Below are 22,287 nucleotides of genomic sequence, written 5' to 3'. Positions count from 1 at the left end.
AGTGATGGCCTCATGTAAGTTTGTTGTGAATGGCCTCTGATAAGCAAAAAAAAATCAAACTTCTAGTATTTAAACCAAATCTCACTCTGGGATCTAACTTGTCTAGTATTGCCATTCGCTGAGATCTTTATAAATACAACATAGAACATTACAGAGCACTACAGGCCCTTTGGCCCTCGATGTTGCGTTGACCTGTGAAACAATTCTGAAGTCCATCCCACCTACACTATTCCATTCTCGTCCATATGTTTATCCAATGACCATTTAAATGCCCTTAAAGTTGGCGAATCTACTCCTGTTGCAGGCAGAGCATTCCACACCCCTACTACTCTCTGAGTAAAGAAACTACCTCTCGCATCTGTCCTATATCTGTAACCCTTCCATTTAAAGCTATGTTCCCTTGTGCTAGTCATTACAATCCAAAGAAAAGGCTCTCACTGTCCACCCTATCTAACCCTCTGATTACCTTATATGTCTCAATTAAGTCACCTCCCAAACTTCTCTGTCATGAAAACAGCCTCAAGTCCCTCAGCCTTTCCGCATAAGACCCTCCCTCCAGACCAGGCAACATCCTGGTAAATCCCATCTGATCCCTTTTCAAAGCTTCCACATCCTTTCTATAATGCAGGGACCAGAACTGTTCGTAATACTCCAAATGCGGCTGCACCAGAGCTTTGTACAGCTGCAGCAATGACCTTGTGATTCCAAAACTCAATCCCTCTCCCAATAAAAGCTAACACACTGTATTCCTTCTTAACAACCCTATCAACCTGAGTGGCAACCTTCAGGGCTCTATGTACATGGACACCAAGATCTCTCTGTTCATCTACACTACCAAGAATCTTACCATTAATCCTGTTGCTCCATAAGACATAGGAGTGGAAGTATGCATCCTAAACCTTGCCTAATCGCATCACAATTGCCTTTCCCCCTATCTGTAACTCTTGCCCGCAGTATATACCTATCCCTTTCCATCGCGAAAGTAAACATAATCAAAATTGTGGTCACTATCATCAAAGTGTTCACCAACTCCAAATCTAACACCTGGCCTGGTTCATTACACAGTGCCAAAACCAATGTGGCCTATCTACATACTGTGTCAAGAGCTCCTCTTGCACACACTGGACAAAAACTGACCCATCTAAAGTACTCCATTATAGTTTTTCCAGTCAATATTTGGAAAGTTAAAGTTCCCCCATAACAACTATCCTGTTACTCCCGCTCCTATCCAGAATCATCTTTGCTACCCTTTCCTCTACATCTCTGGAACTATTCGGAGGCCTACAGTAAACTCGCAACAGGGTGACCCCTCCGTTTCTGTTTCTAACCTCAGTAGATGAGTTCTCAAACGTCCTTTCTGCCACCATAATACTGTCCTTGACTAACAATGCCACACCTCCCCCTCTTACCACCTTCCCTGATCTTACTGAAACATCTAAACCCTGGAACCTGCAACAACCATTCCTGTCCCTGCTGTATCCATGTCTCCAAAAGGGCCACAACATCGAAGTCCCAGGTACCAACCCATGCTGCAAGTTCACCCACCTTATTCCGGATGCTTCTGACATTGAAGTTGACACACTTAAAACCACCTTCCTACTTGCCAGTGCATTCTTGTAACCTTGAAACCATATTTGACCTCATTACTCTCAAACTCCGGACACAAACTACAATTCAGCTTCTCATTCCCCTGCTGACTTAGCTTAAACCCTCCCCAAGAACACCAGCAACTCTCAAATCTCCCTCTCCAGGATATAGGTACCCCTCTGGTTCAGGTGTAGACCATCCTGTATTTAGAATCCCATCTACCCTGCTTGCCTCATATTTAAACGTAACCCAGACCAATCAGTTTTTCAGGTCTTGGGGAAATGCAGTGATTAAAGGGAGATGAGGACTGCTTGGTTCAGGGATCATTAACTTGATTTTTACAACCTCCCCATCTCTAATGCCAGTTTCCTCCGCTGCCAACCTTTGGCATCTGTATCCAATACAGATTCAAGGAGGCAGTGGCAAAGCCATGTCTGAGCCCAGCACAAGACCCTGTGGCATTGGCAATGGCTGCATCAAAGCAGACTCATGGCAGCAGTGGATTAAAATTTGAGCTAGTGCAGTACCATGGGATATCAGTGGCATCTGCATGATGAGGACCAGCATGGACTTAGTAGTGAGCAAGTTGGCGGAGGAGAGATGGCACCAGGAGAGATAGGGAAGCATGGTGGCTCAGTGGGTAGCACTACTGCCTCACAGCACCAGGGACCCAGGTTCAACCCCTGCCTCAGGTGGAGGGTCTGTGTTGAGACCATGAGAACATACCACATAGGAGTGGAAGTAAGGCCATTCGGCCAGAGTCCACTCCGCCATTCAAATCATGGCTGATGGGCATTTCAACTCCACTTACCCGCATTCTCCCCGTAGCCCTTAATTCCTTGTGACATCAAGAATTTATCAATCTCTACCTTGAAGACATTTAGTGTCCCGACCTCCACTGCACTCTGCGATAATGAATTCCACAGGCCCACCACTCTCTGGGTGAAGAAATGTCTCCACATTTTTATTCTGAATTTACCCCCTCTAATTCTAAGGCTGTATCCACGGGTCTTAGTCTCCTCGCCTAACGGAAACAATTTCCTCGCGTCCACCCTTTCCAAGCCATGTATTATCTTGTAAGTTTATATTAAGTCTCCCCTTAATCTTCTAAACTCCAATGAATACAATCCCAGGATCCTCAGCCGTTCCTCGTATGTTAGACCTACCATTCCAGGGATCATCCGTGTGAATCTCCGCTGGACACGCTCCAGTGCCAGTATGTCCTTCCTGAGGTGTGGGGACCAAAACTGGACACAGTACTCCAAATGGGGCCTAACCAGAGCTTTATAATCTCTCAGTAGGACAACGGTGCTTTTATATTCCAACCCTCTTGAGATAAGTGACAACATTGCATTCGCTTTTTTAATCACGGACACAACCTGCATGTTTACCTTTAGAGAATCCTTGACTAGCACTCCCAGATCCCTTTGTACTTTGGCTTTACGAATTTTCTCACCGTTTAGAACGTAGTCTATGCTTTTATTCTTTTTTCCAAAGTGCAAGATCTCCTTCTAAAGTGAATCACCATACAGTTTTCCGTTTGCCACCTCGCAGCCCAGCTCTGCAGCTTATCTCTGTCCCTCTGTAACCTGCAACATCCTTCAGCATTATTCACAACTCCCCACCAACCTTCCTGTCATCGCAAATTTACTAACCTATCCTTCTATGCCCTCATCTAGGTCATTTATAAAAATGACACAGCAGTGGCCCCAGAACAGAGCCTTGCAATACTGAACTCCAGAATTAACATTTCCCATCAACCACTACCAGAATTGTGATCTAGATTTGATGAACTCAGTGTTGAATCATTGGTGCATCTGAATGATACCTGCAGTTTAATTTGGCATCTATATGATATCAATTCAGCCAGTGTTGAATTCAAAAGAAAGCAATATGGTAATCCAAGCAAGCTTCAGGAGGTGCCTCATTGAACGCAAGTTGGGAAACAAACAGCAGAAGGTGAACAAGATTTACGAGTCAAATAGAATTACCATTTGAAAGAAGAGCAGAGTTTCAAAATGGGCATTCCAATAACAGCAAAATACTTGAAGTTTTCTTATATCTATTTATTGACTATAGCCATGAGATGATAAAGCCTAAGTTGAATATGACAGCTGAGGCTAACTGAAAGCTCCTAGCCTCGCTTCAGTTTGAGGAACTAATCCAAATGCAGCAGGTAGAATTGAATTAGAATCCCTACAGTGTGCAAACAGGCCCTTGAGCCCAACAAATCCACACCGACCCTCCGAAGGGTAACCCACCCCTCCACGGGAAGAAACCAACGCACCTGGAAGAAACCCATGCAGACACAGGGAGAAATTACAAACTCCACAGAGATAGTCAACCGAGGGGGAATTGAACCTGGGTCCCTGGTGCTGTAAGGCAGCAGTGCTAACCACTGAGCCACTGTGCCTCACTCTAAGCAAAATAGTAAAGGAATGTGGTGAAGACTTACACGTTGGTAAGGTGAAGGCATTTTCACTTGTAAGTAAATGAATAAGCTGGAATTTCAATGGTGATACCTTTTGTTTTAAATCTAGCGAACTTGGATTTGTAATTTGTATTTTTAGAACTGATTTTCCTAGCTGTGCTATTCTATAGAGCCTCACACAGTTTCTAAGATAGCTTTGCCAGTCTTTATGGTTCATCAGAAAGGGTCATTGCTCTGCCTGCTCTCATCAGCTGTAACTAAGACAAAATATCTATCATTGTGTACAGAGAGATAGTAACTAGGAAGGAGCAACTTCTACTGTGACTGAAAAAGCACTGCTGATTTATTTAATGTCTTGATGTATATGGTCCATTTTGATTTAAATAAGCTAGATAATCGGGTTGTAATTATTCCTAAAAACAATCCTTTTACTGGTTAGGAATTTCTTCTTCTGTGTTGGGATTTCTGAACATGATCACTTCTCAATTCCCCATTCAGTTAATTCAGGACAAGAGTACAGCATGATGATGCTAGTGATTATCACACTAGACTGGTAACCCAAAAATTTGAGCCAATGATTTGAAGACATTAGCTCAGATCCTACCATGGCAGGTGGGGAATTTAAATCCAGTTAGTTAGTTTGGAAATGAAAATCTTCATGCTTCTGCCGAGCTCTCAATGTGTTTCTTTCTGTCTTCCTAAACTACAGCATATTGCGATTGATGCCAAATGAAGGGCAGCTCTGTGACATTATCACAGGGTTACTCCAGAGTCCTGAAACCCTCAGACATGTCCTCTAAACTAGTCAAGTAAATGGCCTGACAGTCAAACTCTCAAATATAACTGACTTCTGACCTACTTTTTCAGCATCCCTAAGCATGTTCTATCCTACCAGCATGATAGACCCACCTGAGGTGATAACACGGTTGTATGTACTTGGGATACAGCCCATGAAAATCCTTATCAATGCCACATTGGGCTGTGATGGTGTTAATAGGTTAGACATGGGCAAGTGAATGTCTTGCTGATTACCAACTATGCTGGAATAAGTGACAGTGGTACTTTGTGATCTCGTACTACACCTCTGTCATGAAAATAATTGTACTGCCTGTTCTCAGTGAGATGAACTAGGAGAACCGTACTCTCATAACAGACTGTCTGGAACGTGTAATTTGAGGCTGTCTGATGTCGAGCATTGCAGGTATAAGGGGTCGGGAATACGGACTTGAGCATTTGTGTCGAAAGTTGGGTCAGTAATGTGGTCTGCAGATACATTATATTTTTAATCACCAACCTTTCCTGGTTAACTAACTTAATAGAGGTGGAACTGTCTGAATTTTTGATCATTAATAGATGTAGGGGAATTGCAATCTTCAATTTCCTGGAATTTCTTCTGAGTTTGTTGCACTTAGGTTCTGCAGGATCCTGATGCACTACCCCAGTCTGAACTGCTCCAAAGACTGTCTGGCCAATGGAATATCAGGCCATTGATTCTCCACAGATGCTGCCTGCCCTACTGAGTGTTTTTGGAGTGTAACAATACTTAATTTAGAAAAGAGAGAATTACTTAAAGATGTTTTATAGAAATTGTTTTAAGTACAAAAGAAAGCAGAAAAGAAGTCTAACTTACATTTTGAATAATTTGATATACATTGTTTCCAATTTGATTTCTTTTCAATGTTGTTTTTAAATGTATTGATAGAGGATAGTGATCATGATATATGTTTCAATGGGTTGCTTAACTGTGCTGCGAAATATAGAACTTGTTAGCTAGTAAGTATTAAGGTTATGTAATAGTCTTCTCATGCAGTTAAACTTCAATTAAGACCAGATGCGGTGTTTTAAAAAAGGCACAACTCTAATGTCAATTTGCAATGGAACAGAATGTTTTCATTACTAAAATAACCTACATTTCTTGAAAAGTTTTTTTAAAAAGTATCTCTTCCTTATCACCTGACAGCTGAGCAGTACTGTACAGTGCTGAAATAAAAAATGCTTAATTATTTTTAAAACTTATTTCGTGGATCTAGGAATTGCTGGTAAGACCAATGTTGTGGCTCATTCCTACCTTGCTAGGTCATTTCACTGGGAATTTAAGAGTCCACCACATTACTGTGGGTCTAGAGTCGCATAAATACCAGACTGGGTAAGGATGTCAAATTTCCTTCCCTACAGAACATGAGGAGAGCTAAAGTAGGTTTTACAATGATCAATGATAGTTTGGTGATTGCCAGGACGAACACAATAAGTTTCAATCCTAAGTGTCATTAGTTGATTTTTAATTCCACCATCTGCCACATTTCCTTTTCCTATTTCAAAAGTATACTTTATTCCTCAATAAATCCTTGTGTACGTATACATTGTCACAAATGCAGTTCGGTTCTTTTGCATATCAAATAAACAAACAAATCATTGGACTTGGACTCTATCCAAAAAACTAAAAATCTCTATTATGCATACAATACTAATATTTACACATATTTGAGACATTGGGAGGGTCCGATAACTGAATGGCCCCTTATTTACCTTCAGCAGGAAGACCTCAGACGGTGGTTTTCCACACTGTGCCTTGGTGCAGCTGCCCCAAGCTTTAGTGCATCCCTCGGCAAATAGTCCTGGACCTTAGAGGATACCAATATGCAACACTCGTTCAGAGTCAACTCCTTGTTCTGGAAGATCAACCAATTTCAGACAGACCAAATTGATGGTTCTCCAGGTGTAGTTGATGTTTGTCTCTTTGCGCGTCCCGGAGAACAACCCATAAAGCAGACTCCCATGTCATGGCACTGCTTAGGCCTAACTTTGGACACAAACCTTTCTTCAGACTTTGTTTGCAAAGGCAAATTCCAAAGGAGATGTGTGACAGTCTCAAACCCCCCACAGCTGCACCAAGGGCAGCATGCAGTGGCACCGACTGATAGGATATATATGAAGGATCTCAAGGAAAAGTACAGCTCTGCAACAGGCCCTTCGGCTCTCCAAACCTGTCTCTCCTTGTTTCAGTTTTCTTGCTGGATCGTTGGGGGTCCATGGCTTTCATTGTCACTTCTGGCCATTTGAGCCTATGTGCCGCTGTTATGATTTATTAGAAAGATGTGTGATTTAAATCTAATGCTGTGAATTGCAGTACATTATAAAAGATCCATCAAGCTGGAAGAACAAATGTTGAATGGCAGCTTTGATATCCTGCTTATACTTGTTTCATATGCATTGTTCAGTGTAATCTAAAGTGTGAAGTTTATGCTACCAAGACCTAAGTGTTGGACATCATATGTCTCACAACCATTCTAACTCCATCATTTACACCCATGGTAGGAAGCAATGAAAAAGGCCTTCTAAATATTTGGAAGGTAGTTATATTTATTAATGAAAATTTAGAAGCCAGGTTATTTAGTAGAAATTATTTTGAAATCAGCTTTGGACCTAAAGGAAACTCATTACATGATGAAAAGACTTTGCTTTAAAAATAGAATGTCACACATTTGATTATTTTGCAACTAGTATCCGGGAAGTGTTAGATGTGAGAAACTTCTCAAAACTCAATAGTCAGATGATGAGTAATATACCACATGAGTTGAGTTGGCTGGATCAGTGTTGGCGATGACTCCTGGCTCAGAGGGTTAATGAATGAGCTCCTGGATTGGCAGTGGGGCGTTGTCTGTGGCAGTGGTGGAGTGAGGCCTATTAGCTGTGGTAGGCCAGGAATGTGGCGTCTTCCAGCAATGATGGGTTGTTCGAACGTGGTGGTGTTGGTGCCGGTGCCAAGAGTGGGGGCTTCTGGCTGCAGTAGGCCCGGAGTGGGGACCTGGCATTAATCCTGGAGTCGTGTTTGGGACCCCAGCCAATGAAGATGAACTCTCTTTAAGTACTTCCTTTCTGTTCTTTTAGATCTCAAATGGTGTCAGATTGTGGTGACAACAGTTTCAATTGTGTCTCCCTGGATATATATGACAATAAATCATTCATTCAAGAGAATTCTACACAGTGAGATTAACCATCTATGAATGCCAGGCCATTGCTCTGGCTGGTTAGTCACCAAAATGTTAGGCCAAAGCCAGCATAAAGATCCATTCTGCTCCCAATCCAGTGATGATCTCCAGTCTTCCAGTGATAAAGGGTCTTAGTTCAGACCCTGTCTCACAGATTCCTGAAGATGGCAAGACATGTTAACCAGGCATATTGGGCACTTGAGGCATAGAGTATAAGAGCAAGGGAGTTGTATCAGAGTTGTACAAAACTTTGATTAGGCCACAGCTGGAGTGCTGTGTATAGGTTTGATCACCGCACTATAAGAAGGATGCGATTGCACTGGAGGGAGTACAGAGGAGAATCACCAGGATATTGCCTGGGATGGAGCATTTCAGCTATGAAGAGAGATTGGTAACCTCAGGTTGTTTTCTGGCTTGCTTCTTCCATAACTATGGTTGCCCACCCAATGTTATTGACAGGGCCTTCAACCCCATCCAAACTATCACCTGTGCTTGGCCTCACTTGTCATCCCACCAGCCTCTGCATTCAAAGGAACCTTCTCTCCCTCTCTGACATTTCAGAGAACTCCCGCAGTACGCCGCTATCAAAAACATTTTCCCCTTATTCCTTCTGTGTGCATTTTGCAGGGATCATTTCCCTCCTGGACATTTGAGTCAATTGGACAGCCACCAACATCCCCCTCCCCCCACCATGTCACCATGTAACTGCAGAAGGTGCAAAACCTGCCTCTTCACCTCCTCCCTGCTCCTCATCCAAGGGCTCAAACAGTTTCTCCAGGTGAAGTGGCATTTCACCTGTTCCTCCTACAAACTTGTGTATTGTATTCACTGCACCCAATGTGGCTTACTTGACAATAAAGAAACCAAACGCAGCCTGGGTTTGTGGAACACCTCCGGTGTGCAAGCAGAATCCTGACCTTCCTGTAGCCACTCATTTTAACACAGTGGCCTGCTTGCATGCCTATATGTCTGCCCTCAGCATGCTGCCATGTTCCAGTGAATCACAGCACGAACTGGAGGAACAACGTCTCATCTTCAGACTAGGCACTTCACAGCCTTCAGGACTTAATCATAGAATCCCCATTCGGCCCATCGAGTCTACACCGATTGTCCAAATAGCATCACACCCAGACTCTTGTCTCTCTTCCTGTTCCCTGTAACTCTGCATTTCACATGACTAATCCAGCCATTCTGCACACCTCTGAACACCACGGGCAATTTAGCGAGGCCAATTCATCCTTGGACTGAACGGGGAAACTGGAGCACTCTGAGGAAACCCAGTTTGGTTTGATCCTTTCGCTTGTGGTGGTCAAGAACAACAGGACTGCTTCTGAGGGCTGCACAGAATTTGTCTCCCCTGATGTGAATCCACCCCACCTGCTACACCATCCATTACCAACCACACACACACACACGCACACACCTGTCCTTACATATGACTCCAGACACAATCTTGAGGTTCAACCTCTTTAAATTGTGAACCAACTCCCATTTCTTCCCTTTCAGCTTGTTATTATGTCCTCTTCTCCCCCATTCCACTTACTGTCCTTTCAAGTCTGGCAGAAGAAGCACCATTGTTCTGCCATTCTCACATACTTATCAGTTAATCTGAACTATCAACAGCTTGTCTCCATCAGCACCCTACACCAACTACCCCCATCCCCAGCATTCCCAAACTGTAGCATAAATGCTTTTCCCTCCACACTTCAGATATGTTGAAGAGTCATCTAGACTAGAAACATTAGCTTGCTATCTCTCCACCTGCTGTGATGTCCAGCATTTGTTGTTTTCAGTACAGATTCCAGGATCTGCAGTAATTTGTACCTGCTAAGGTTGAGGAGGGACCTGATAGAGATAAAGTTATGAAAGGCATGGACAAGGTGATTAGAAAGCAGAAATTTTCCTTAGTCTAAGGGTCAATAATAAGGGGGCATAATTTTAATATGAAAGGCAGGAGGGTTAGAGGGGTGTTGAGGAGAATTTATTTTCACCCAAATTGTGGTGAGTGTCTGGATTGCATCGCCTAGGAGCATAGTTGAGGCAGATAACCTCTCAACCTTTGGAAAATATTGGGGATGAGCTCTTGAAATGTCACAAGATTCAAGGCTGTCGGCCAAATGCTGGAAAACTGCTGCCTGATTCAGCATTGTTTTAGTGGTACAGATGTGATGGGCCGAAGGACCTCTTCTGGGCGGATCGGTGGCACAGTGGTTAGCACTGCTGCCTCACAGCGCCAGAGACCCAGGTTCATTTCCTGGCTCAGGCAACTCTGTGTGGAGTTTGCACATTCTCCCCGTGTCTGCGTGGGTTTCCTCCGGGTGCTCCGGTTTCCTCCCACAATCCACAAGTGTGCAGATTAGGTGAATTGGCCATGCTAAATTGCCCATGTAGGTAAATGTAGGAGTATCGGTCTGGGTGGTATATGCTTCGGTGGGTCGGTGTGAACTTGTTGGGCCGAAGGGCCTGTTTCCACACTGTAAGTAATCTAATCTAATCTAATTCTGTACAGTATGATTCTATATATATTCTGAAAACTAAGCTAGAACTGCATAAGCAAGCATATTGATACTTTAGAAAGATAATGGATGAAAATTCCGAAACCCTGCATTCAGCATCCTGAACTGTGTTGAACAACAAAAGCAACTTTCCTTTCTCATGTAAAAAGTTTGCTGTATGTTCCAGGTACTTTCATTGCAAGGCTACATTTCATTAATATGTAGTTAATTTCTAGCAACAGATTGTTGATAATGTTTCATTTCTTGTTGTGGGTAATATTGAAGGCATAGACTTTATGAAAGCCAACTTGGAAAACAACACCTTTGATCAGAGAGAAGAAACATGAGTTTTTATGTTTAAACAAAATGTCAAGTTTAAAATAATCTGTACAACAGATGCTGACCCAATTTTGTGTGTCATTGATGCTTCTGTCGTGATTCAATTTTATACAACTATGTAAGCAAACTGACGTGCTGAAAATATTTAGAAAGCTAAGTGGGATATTGAGATCTTTGACAGATTGGAAGACTGATAGTTCAGCTCTGCTTACTGCCATGTAAGCTCATCTGTTTTCTGAATTGAAGACCATGTGCATATGATATTGCCTGTCAGCTTCCTGTGGTTGAAACAGAATATAGAGTTGCAACAATTATTTTTGCCAACTTGTGGGTAATAGCTTCAAAATTCCCAATTTTTATGTGGTGATGGATTTTTCATATTCCCTCATTTATTAGTCTTCAAAAACTGTTACTATGCAGAAATTCAAATGTTTGATCTATTTTGCTGTTTTCCTATTACAATTTTCTTTCAAGGGGAACATTTTGTAACTTTGCATTTTGAAATTATCTGGCTTTTTCTTAATCTTGCCTATTTCTGTTCAAAAGCATCAAATGAATATGAAATATTCTTGAATTTTTTCAGTTTCCTTTCTTCTCTTTCTGCAGAGGTTTTAAATTACTACCTGGTATGCAACATTGGATACCCAAACCCCTTTCAACAGGTAAGTCAATGTCTGCATGCTGATTCCTTGCATCTCTGTTGATTTTTTTTTGTTTCATGTAGTCTTCAAACGGAAGGTATACCTCGGTTGTGCAGCTTGACATAGTTGACAACCAGATAAATTTTTAACATTAAAAATTTACATTCAAATATAAAATTGCTGCCACCATAACCATATAGTTGAACTGTTGCATTTTCCACAGCTACAGCAGACAAGCAATATAATGTAAGAAGTAGCATCAGGATTAGGCCATTCAGCCCATGATGTCTGTTCAAACAGATAGTGAATGATCCACCTCTCCACCATAGGTTGCGCTTCCACAGATTCCTTCCCAAGAAAATTACCAAGATTCACCACTGAGTGAAGAAGCTCCTTCTCCTTACTCTGAAATCATCAACCCCTGAATCTGAGGCTGTCTTTCCTGGTTCTAGACTTACCATTCATGGGAAACATGCCGTCGACATTTACCCTGCCAAATGCAAGGCATTTGCAACTTTCAATAAGATCACCTCTCAATTTCCCAAAACTCTCGAGTATGCAGTTTCTTTGGCTTTTCTTCATGAGACAATCCTTCCATTCCAGGGATTAGTCTGATAAACCTTTGCAGGCTTTCTAATGCAAGTGAGTCCTTCCTTTGATAAGGAGATCAAGTATTCTGGACATGGTCTCATCAAGGTTCAATACTTTTGCAGCAAGACATTGTTTCTCTTGTACTCAAATTCCCTGCAATGGAAGTCGACATACTTTAGAGTCAGAGAGATGTACACCATGGGAATAGACCGATCCAATTTACCTATGCCGACCAGATATCCTAGTCCCATTTGCCCACATTCCTCTAATCCAATCCTTTGACCATCTTGTATGTCTCTATTATGTTACCTCTCGACCTTCTTTTCTCGAATGTCAACAGTTTCAAGTCCCTCAGCCTTTCCTTGTAAGACCTTCCCTCCATACCAGGCAACATCCTGGTAATTCTTCTCTGCACTCTATCCGATGTTTCCACATCATTTGCCACCTCTCAGCCCAGCTCTGCAGCTTATCTATGTCCCTCTGTAATCTGCAACATCCTTCCGCACTGTCCAAAACTGTACTCACCTTTAGTGTCATCCTTCTACGCGCTCATCTCGGTCATTTATAAAAATGACAAATAGCAGTGGCTCCAAAACAGATTCTTGCACTATTCCACTAGTAACTGAACTCCAGAATGAACAATTCCCATAGGTCACCACCCTCTGTCTTAAAACTAGCCAATTTCTGATCCAAACCACTAAATCACCCTCAATACCATGCCCCATATTTTCTGCAATAGCCTACCATGGGGAACCTTATCAAATGCCTTACTGAAATCCATATACAGCACATCAACTGCTTTACCCTCATCTACCTGTTTGGTCACCTTCTCAAAGAACTCAGTAAGGTTTGTGAGGCACGACCTACCTCTCAAAACCTTGCTGACTATCCCTAATCAACTTATTCCTCTCTCGGCAGCTGGAATTCCTGCATGAGGGAGGTCAATGATTACCCTTCTGAGAATGCCAAGCAAGGTGCAGCGCATAACTATAGGATTAAACCACAAGGATTTGAGTCTGAGATAATGGCTAAGGTGTAGGGTTCCAGAGAAACTGAGCAGGTTTGTTTAGAAAAATAAGTAAAGCTGACAGAACAGGAAGGGCAAGAAACATGATAGACCAGTCTGAGAGGAGTCGAGGGAAAGAATAGTGTAAATGCAAGTAATTGCTCTGGCCTAGGCCAATCAAAAAATATACACAAAGAAAGGCCAGAGGGAAATTTAAGTGTTGCACACATGGCAAAGATTAAGACACATATTGTAAACAGAATGGAGGAGAATAAATTGAAAGTAGGGTGACATTGTTTATCATTGTACCTCTAAATGCTTTCCAATTCAACTACTTTTCTTATACACTAGAAGCATAAGAATTCACCCTAGCACTGCAAACTCAGGACAAAGTTTTTGAGGTCAAGCAATCATAAAAACTTTTATGCAATAGCCACACAGCCATCAGTGAGAAGAAGCCCCATTATGCAGTGACTTTTGTTAGAGAACAAATATTGCATCAGAAGCAAAACCATTGTTTGTGTAAACAGTTGTTTTGTCTTGCCATCAGATAATTTTTCTCCAAGAAGAGTTAAGATTTTGGAGTAACTAAATGTATTTTGAGATTTATCATTCAGTGGAATCTAACTTAGAATGCTGTTGATTTTATCAACAAAAATCTTAATTTGTTCCTCACTAAATAAAGGACAGGAAGTTAGTAAGCAGTTCTAGCTCATGCTTACTGTTGCATTTATTGTGTGCATATACCTGGATGCTCTGGATAATACATTCTACTTGTCATTGCTAAACTTGCTGACTTGCTCAACTATATTCTGGAGGACTTTTGAAGCAAAAAGTAACGTTAATTTTTTTTTTGTTGGATGTTGATGTCACTGACAAGGCCAGTATGTGTTATCTGTGCTTAATTGCCTTAGAAAAGATGATCTATGGGTGTAGGGACACAGACAGTGTCATTAAGAAAGAAGTTCTGCTATTTTGACCCAGTGACAGTCAAGGAAAGACAGTGTGAGTGGCCTGAGAGGAACGTACAGTTGTGGTATATCCAAGCATCTAATGCTTTATTCTTGGGAGCTGCAGATTATAGGTTTGAAAGATGCGTCAAAGGAACCTGGGTAAGTTACTTTGAATATGGTACACACTGCTGTCATTGTGTGTCAGTGGTGAAAGTTCTGGATGTTTAAGACAAGAGATGGGGTGCCATTCAGGTAGGCTAAGTGTCCTGGATGATTTTTTTTCCAAGCAAATTGAGAGTATTCAATCATACTGCTGAATTGTGCCTTGTAGGCGATTTGAATTGATTTGATTTGATATATTGTAGTCACATGTACCTAAGTACAGTGAAAAGCTTTGTTTGTGAGCCATACAGGCGGATCATAGCAAATAAAGACCTAGAGATCATGGTAGCTTAGACAGGGTGAGGCACACAAGGTTACAGCTGCATAGGAGGTGCACAAAGCAAGACCAACATGAGCAAGATCAACATTATTTGACATTAGAGAGTCCATTCAGCTGTCTCATAATGGCAGGGAAGATGTTCTTGAACCTGTTTGTGCATGTGATCAAGCTTCTGTATCTTCTGCCAGATGGTAAGGTTGTAGGAGAGCATTACTGGGGTTGATGATGTTGGCAGCCTTTCCGTGGCAATGAGAAGTGTAAATGGGAGTCCATGGATGAGAATTTTGCTTTTGTGATGGTCTGGGCAATGCACACCAACTTCTGTAGTTTCTTGCAGTCCTGGACAGAGCAGTTGTATACCAGGCTGTTATGCACTCTGATAGTGCTTTCTGTGGTGAATCTGTAAAAGTTGGTGAGGGTCCTTCTGGACATGTAAAATTTTCTAAACCGCCTGAGGAAGAAAAGGCCTTCTTGACTATCATATCTGCGTGAGAAGTCCAGGGCAAGTTGGTTATTGTCACTCCTAGGAACATGACACTTTGCCTCAGCTCCATTGATGTAAATGGAGGCATGTCCTTCTCCTTTCATCCTGAGTTCTCTTGTTTTGCTGACATTTGAGAGAGAGGTTTTTTGCCATTGCACCATGACACCAAGCCCTCTGTCTTCTTTCTGACAGTGGAAAGAATCTGGGGAGTTAGATTGCCTAACTTGTGATCCACCCTTGTGTTATTCTCACTTCATGTAGCATAGCCTGGTGTCCAATTATCTCTGTTACCCCTGCCATTAGGCAAAGACTCTGCTTCACTGGGACTGTGCATTAGTCAGTGTGCAATGGCCACTCCACATTAGAAGAACCCACATACAAGCATCTTCCACCTCCTCAGAATGAAATCTTAGGCCCTGAACTTCAGGAATACAATGGACATCCCAGCAGCAACAGACCCTGGGATATCTGGGCATTGACAATGACATTGCAGTCAGAGTGAAACATGCTAGGCAGGAGATGATCAGCTCAAAGAACAAGATTTGTTATGTGTACTCAAGTACAGGAGAACAATGAAACATGTACACTGTTGCCACACATAGTGCCATCTTAGTTACAAAGATACCAAGGTACAAAACACTTAGGTACAAAGTAGTATGAGAAACTGAACTAAAAAAATTAAGCATTACCTTCATGGAATAACTAGAAAATCAAAGAAATAAAATAATAGCCAACATTAAAAAAATTTCTTAACTTAAACTAGAAAATAAAGGAGTAAGGTTAAAAGTTCAACGGTCTTTGAGTCCTTTGCTTAGTTTGCTCTGCAGGAGACCTCAGCTGCCTGTTCTCAGTGTCACCACTGCAGATCTCCGTTTGCTCTTCTCAAGTTGGGTCACAATGCCATCAGTGCTGCAGATACTGCCGCCTCCCCAGTGTCCCACTGGTGCCTCGGGAACATGCCCAGGCAGGACTCACTCGCATGCTGAGATGCCAAGACACCAGGCCAACACACTGCCATGAGCTTCCGAGAGACTGGCCCAAGGCACTGCCACAGGCGCATTGCCGGGTCCATGCTAAGTCCAGGAAGAAACTCCAAGAGAAAAAGAAATAAGAGAAAGAAAACAAGAAGGAAACCAAAAGTAAGCAGGAGAGCTCCAGTTAAAGTGTCCCGCTTCACCACCATATTGGATTGAAATGCTCGGTACATCTTCCCAGAAAAGTAAATCTGTGGAAGAATGCTGACTCCATGCACTTGGTTTCTTGAGGAAAACCTGAACTGGTTTGGCTTTCTCTAACCCAGAAACAGCATACCACCAACATTTGGTTCATACGCCCCAACTACAGAAACAAGGAATGGAGTGAAATGATCAGTCAATGTCCGAGGTCCCAGAGCAAGATGAACTGATTCTCCTTGGTGGCTTCAGTGCCAGAGCTCATTGGGACAGGTGTAATTGGCAAAGAAGGCAAATAGAAGGCAAACACTGCTGGATTCCTCCTCGTGACAAAGTCCTGAGAGCGTGGACTGATCATAATGGACTCCCTACTTCATCAGAGATAAATAAAAGACCTCGTGGCAGCGTCCTGTTTCCAGACCCTGGCACACGTTTGACTATCTTTTTGGATGGGCCACTTTTATTCTGTTTGACTGATGCAAGACTCTAAACCAGATTCCCACGAATAAGATTTGTTTTGACAAGTGGTTACCAAGAGGACATAGGAAATGCTTCAAAGGCATCTTTAGAGTCTCCCTGAAACAAATACAATCATCTCGCTGATTTGTTGGAATCTCTTACCCCCGAGAGTCCACACTGTGCGAAGGTACCAACCATTTTGGCATTTTGACAGGCTAGATGGAGGCCAAGTGCAAAGCATGAAAGGAGCATGTAAAAACCAGAACATCTTACCCACCTGCTCCTTCAAACATCATCTGCACCTCCTGTGGCAGGGTGTGCACATTGACTGCAGATGCTGGAAACCAGATTTTAGATTAGTCGTGCTGGAAGAGTACAGCAGTTCAGGCAGCAGCAAAATCGACGTTTCGGGCAAAAGCCCTTCATCAGGAATCAATCACCTGTTAAGCGATTTAATCATCTCAGGACCCACAAATGGAAGGTCCTCTTTAATTCTACGCAGTTCAGTTCAATTTCTGGTCAATGGTATAATCGTCAGGATGTTTGTATTGAAGATTCAGCAATGGTAATGCTTTTGAACTTTAAGGTTCTCTCTTGTTGGAGATGATCATTGGCTGGCACTTGTGTGACATTAATGTCAACTCAAGCCTATTGCCCAGGTTTTGATGCATTTGGACACAGGCTGTTTGATTACCTGAGGAGTGACAAATGGTAGTGAACATCCTATTTTCTCAGCTTATTGAGGGCAGATCATTGGTGAAGTATCTGAAGATGGTTCAGTCCAACACACTACCATGAGGATTACTTTGTAGCCCAAAAGGGATTATTCAGGACTTAAATTAAACAAACACTTTTTAAATTTAATCCTTAAAGTGCCAATATCCATTTGTTGTAACATTTACTTCTTACTTCAACTGTAACTCACTCCATTTAACTTCACTTGACCTTATTTTAACTTCAATCACATTGAACTCTAACTTTAACTCTCCAATTTTGGTTTGAATCAAGTATTACTGTGGTTTGAGTGAAGTGACCAACGTTTGTTTCTCCATGTGGGTCTCACCTCATGGTTCTTTGTTCCTCCGAAGATTATATGAGGGCGTTTGCTTCTCATTTGAAGGCTTCTCCTGAGAAAATTCCTTTGTTATGTTAACTGATCAGAAAATATGCTTAGTTTCTGGAAAGAGCTGTAGAACTCAGCCAATGAATTGATCAAAACCTGATCACGTTGTTTGATCCCAGCCAATGGAATTTTACTGGTTTTAAAAAAGCTTCTAAATATTAAACAACCTCGTTCCTTGTCCCATACAAAGTAGTATGGTTCAGTATATCCAACTGGTCATGTAACATCTGTCTTATTTGGTCAAAATGCGAAAATGCAGCTCACAACATGTCCTCACTGCACTTTAACTGAAGGAAGAGTTTAAGCAAGCTTGACCAAAATTCCCAGCATGTTTGATTGTGACTCTTAACCAGTCCATTTTTGCTGCTGGCAACCCAAACACAATGTTCAACAATGTCCTGGAGCTGAGACGATTTCCCTCCAATTGTCATCCTTTGAGCCAGATATAACTCCAAACTCCAACCTATGTAGAGTTTTCTCGCTGATTCCCATTAATTCCAGTTTTGCTAGGACAGTGATGCTGCACTTGGTGAAATGTTGTCTTGATGTTGAGACCAGTCACTCTTATCTCACCTTTTAGATATGATGAAACAGAGCAATGTTAGTTTGCCAAACAGAGCTGCATGTAGTTCAGAACATTTGCTAGAGTATTATATTGGTGGAAAAGGCACCGAAATGTATTTTTAAGATTAGTTGAGTTTCCCTTTGATATTTATTTTGCGGAGTAGATTTGTTCAAACTGAAAACTTATTTTAGGAATTATTCCTAAAATCATTTTCAGAATCATGTGCAAAGCATTTTTAATGGTCAGTGTTGAAATTATATCAGCTATAAAACAACATAAAGGAGTACAGTTTAGAAAAGTGCGTTAAATGTGCCTGATTATGTTGCCTTGTAGCTGTAAGTGCAAAGCATTGATAGTGAAAGGTAGCCCTAAGGCTATAATGTTGAAAACTTGAGAGGAGCAAGTATTTGTTAGTACAGCTGGAACATCTTGGGCCAGGATCTACTGTACATTGAACTTGGTATGGACAAGTTTATTGTTATTAGGCTGCTCTGAAAGTTACTACTTCAGGGACTGCTTTCATGTGTTACCCCTCTGCAAGGCATCAAGGACCTAAATGAACTGAGCAAGAACTCTTACTCTTTAATGATTCGCCACTCTGTTTGGTTAATGAGCTGAACCAGAATGTGTATTTGATAATGAGTTCCATTTTACATCAGATACAGAAAGTGAAATGAATTGAGGGAAGCTAAAGACAATGTTCTTTTTAAATTTCTGAATGCAAAGCAGGGGTGTTGACTGGCAAATGTCGATTTTCAGTTCTGGCAAAGCTAATTTGCAGTAATCCAGTCAATGATACCACCATAGTGGATATTTAAAGTAAAATGAAGAAGTCCTAATTTTCTGTAGCATGTAAACTCAATGCCTATATACAGGGGAACCTTGCTTATCTGAATATCGGATTATCCGAAGGAGACCTCTAGGTCCTGATAGAAACATTACATGAAAGAGCTGTATCAACCCTGATCGTGTCTTTTGTTGACAGTCCTGTACATAGATGAGAGCCCAGGCACCGTCTCCAAATGAATGACCACCTGCCCTCTTTCTCTTCCTTCCCACACTTTCCCTGAAGTTCTACATAGGGGTGAACCCTCGCGCACGGTGTACTGAATAATCTCCTGAACAGGGAGCAGACCTAATAGAAAACTCCTGAGCCCCAGAGGAAGGGCATTGAGTCAATTAACTGAATAATCAATTATTTGAATGAAATAGTGCCTGCCCATCTCATTCGGATAATTGAGGTTCCTCTGTATATGTCCCAGAATGTCATGCCCTTATATTTAGTGCAAAGCTGGGAAGTGACTTGTGTTTTTTTTCAGTTCGGGCAGTAGCTAGTGGACTTTTACTTTCAACTAGCTGATGTGTGCAAAAATGTTGGTGAATGCAGTTACTCTTACTATTATTTTTAGGGTGTTTTGACAAATTTATAGAATCATGAAAAATAGGTCTCTTAATGGCAATTGTGGTGGTTATATCAACAAGAAAACAACATATGGATCAGTGGTTACCACTGCTACTTCACAGTGCCGGGAATCTAGGTTTATCCCATCCTCAGGCAACTACCTGTCTGGAGTTTGCACGTTCTCCCTGTGTCTGCGTGGCTTTACTCCGGGTGCTCCAGTTTCCTCCCACAGTTCAAAGATGGTGCAGGTTTAGTGGATTGCTCTTGTTAAATTGCCCATGTAGGCCAGGAATGTGCAGGCTAGGTGTAAGGTTAGTCACAGGAAATGCAGGATTACAGGAATAAGATTGGGGGGGGGGGGGGAGGGTGGTGGAGTGTGTGTGTGGGTGGAGTGGAGTGTGTGTGTGGAGAATGCCCTTCAGAAGGTTGGTGTGGACTCAATGTTCCAAGTGGCCCGCTTCCACACTGTAGCAATTCTAAGATAAAAGTCTAAAGATTTTCAGGGAAAGAGTTAAGTGTAGCTGATTACTTTGCAGTAAGTGAACACAGATTGCCTGTAATAGACAGCCCTGGGGATATAAGATTTGGAAACTTGAGACAAACTAGCATTTTGTTAATCTAGCTGGAATGTGCTGTATTTGGAAGATGATGGTTTTATTTTAGATAGAGAAACGATTCCTAAAATCCAAGGCAGTTTAATAAGATGGTTCACCAATACTTGATCGAGGGCAGTGCAGGTGGGCAATAAACTCTGGAGTAGCCAATGTTTACATTCCATGAACAAAAATAATGAAAGAATAAGAAATTTGACATCTGTGTGTGTGTGTGTGTATGCACTGAATTTCACTTGTATTTTAAGGATCATCCAATGTTAATGTATATAAAAAAGGTGACTGAATATTGTTTAACTTTAAACATTGTGCTCAATTGTGATTTACTTCTCTCAAATAATCTTCTTAAGAAATCTTACACCACTTGCTAGTTTGATTTTTGATTTTCTGAAGAGGAGCTGCATGTTGTGGAATTATAGTAGTTGTAGCAGTTCCAGTAATTACTTTAACAACTTTTGTATCCACATTGTGCCTTTAAGGTAACAAAATATCTCCAGGTTTTTCAAAGGAATACTATAAAGTGATATTTGGCATTGAGCCATAGGGCAGGTAGCCAAAAGGTAAATCAAAATTTTAAGGATAGTGTTCAGTTACGAGAGAGAGAGGGGGGGGGGGTGGGTGGGGGGGGGGGTGAAGAACTGGGAGCTTTTAGAAAAGGAATTATATTTAACTGTTGAAGAAGTTAGAATTAGATGGAAGGGCAAGACAAAATATTAAAAGTTCCTGGGTATGAGTTGTTCAGGAATGATGGAAAAGGAAGAATGTTAGGATGGGTAATAGTAATGGTTCAGGACAGCATTGCAGTGCTGGAAAAAGAAGATTTCTCAGGTTTCAAGAACAGAGTTGTTTCGGCCAGAACTAAGGAATAAAAAAACCTTGGCGTAGTCTGTAGACCACCAAGTGGACAAGATACAAATAAACAAATCTGCAGGGAATTTACAGAGAAATGCCAACTTTACAGGTTATCTATAACCGAGGTGTTCAGTTACACTACCAGTATATCAGACTGTTTGGGTAAAGGGCATCAAAGGGCAGGTGTGCCCACATGTGTTCATGAGAGTTTCTGACTATTATGTGGCCAGTCTAACAAGGAAGGGTGCATTGTTGGACCTGCTTTTTGGAAATGAGGTGGGCCAAGTGGATCATATGTCACTGGGGGGGGGGGGGGCGGGGGGAGGAATCATTTAAGAGACAGTGATCATTGTTTCATAAGGTTCAGGGTGGTGCAGAATGACATACAACAGTCTAGACTGAGACAATTCAATTGACAAAGAGCTGACTTGGATGGAGTAAGAGCAAAGCTGGGCAACATTGACTGGATCAAGAGGTTGGCGGGAAAAACAATCACTGAACAATGGGCTACCTTCATAGAGCAGGTGGTTTGGTAAAGGTATAGTTCCTCAAATGGAAAAGGCAGGACAAACAAATCCAGAGTTGTCTGGATGACAATGGAGATAGAAATTAACATTAGAAAGAAAAGATGTGCTTGTGACAGGTGTGAAATTGACAGCCAAGAGGAACAAGTAAGGCTTAGAGGAGATGTGAGCAAGCAAGGAAAGGAAGGGAAGAGACATTATTAGAAAAGTCCAACAGCTAACATAAAGGAGAATCCCAAAGTCTTCTATAGGCATATAAACAGAAAAAAATTAGAGGAGTTGGGCTGATTTGAGAAAAAGGGATTTACACATGGAGGTAGGGCATGTCAGTGGTGTTTAATTAATATTAGGCATCTGTCTTTACAAAAGAGAAGGATGCTGTCTAGGCCATGGTGACAGAGTTTCTTCCTCTGTTCCTCAGAAGGATTTAAAATTAGTAAGAAATTTGGGATAGACTGTTGGTACTTAAAGTTGACAAAGCACTGAGACTGGATGCAATGCATCCAAGATTTTAAAGAAAATGAGATAGAAGATAGATGAAAACATAAGGATTATTGCAGCATTTATAAACCAATCAGTTTAATGTTGGTGATAAAAAAGTTTCCAGAAATAGTTAGCAGT

The 22,287-nt window shown here is 41.7% G+C and overlaps 1 protein-coding gene across 3 annotated transcripts in view; it reads left to right on the top strand.

Moving 5' to 3' along the window:
- Positions 1-22,287, top strand: part of LOC132825547 (protein tweety homolog 3-like) — a 303,535-nt gene that overhangs the window by 215,903 nt on the left and 65,345 nt on the right. For all 3 annotated transcript variants that reach the window (XM_060840923.1, XM_060840924.1, XM_060840925.1), the window contains exon 8: positions 11,448-11,503. In XM_060840923.1, the coding sequence (XP_060696906.1) occupies positions 11,448-11,503 (56 nt within the window). The remainder of the gene's footprint in view (positions 1-11,447; positions 11,504-22,287) is intronic.

The sequence above is a fragment of the Hemiscyllium ocellatum genome, chromosome 20 (genome assembly GCF_020745735.1).
Source record: "Hemiscyllium ocellatum isolate sHemOce1 chromosome 20, sHemOce1.pat.X.cur, whole genome shotgun sequence".
Classification (NCBI taxonomy): Eukaryota; Metazoa; Chordata; class Chondrichthyes; order Orectolobiformes; family Hemiscylliidae; genus Hemiscyllium; species Hemiscyllium ocellatum.
Note: the sequence above shows the minus strand (reverse complement) of the source record. Positions and strands in the feature narration are given on the sequence as shown.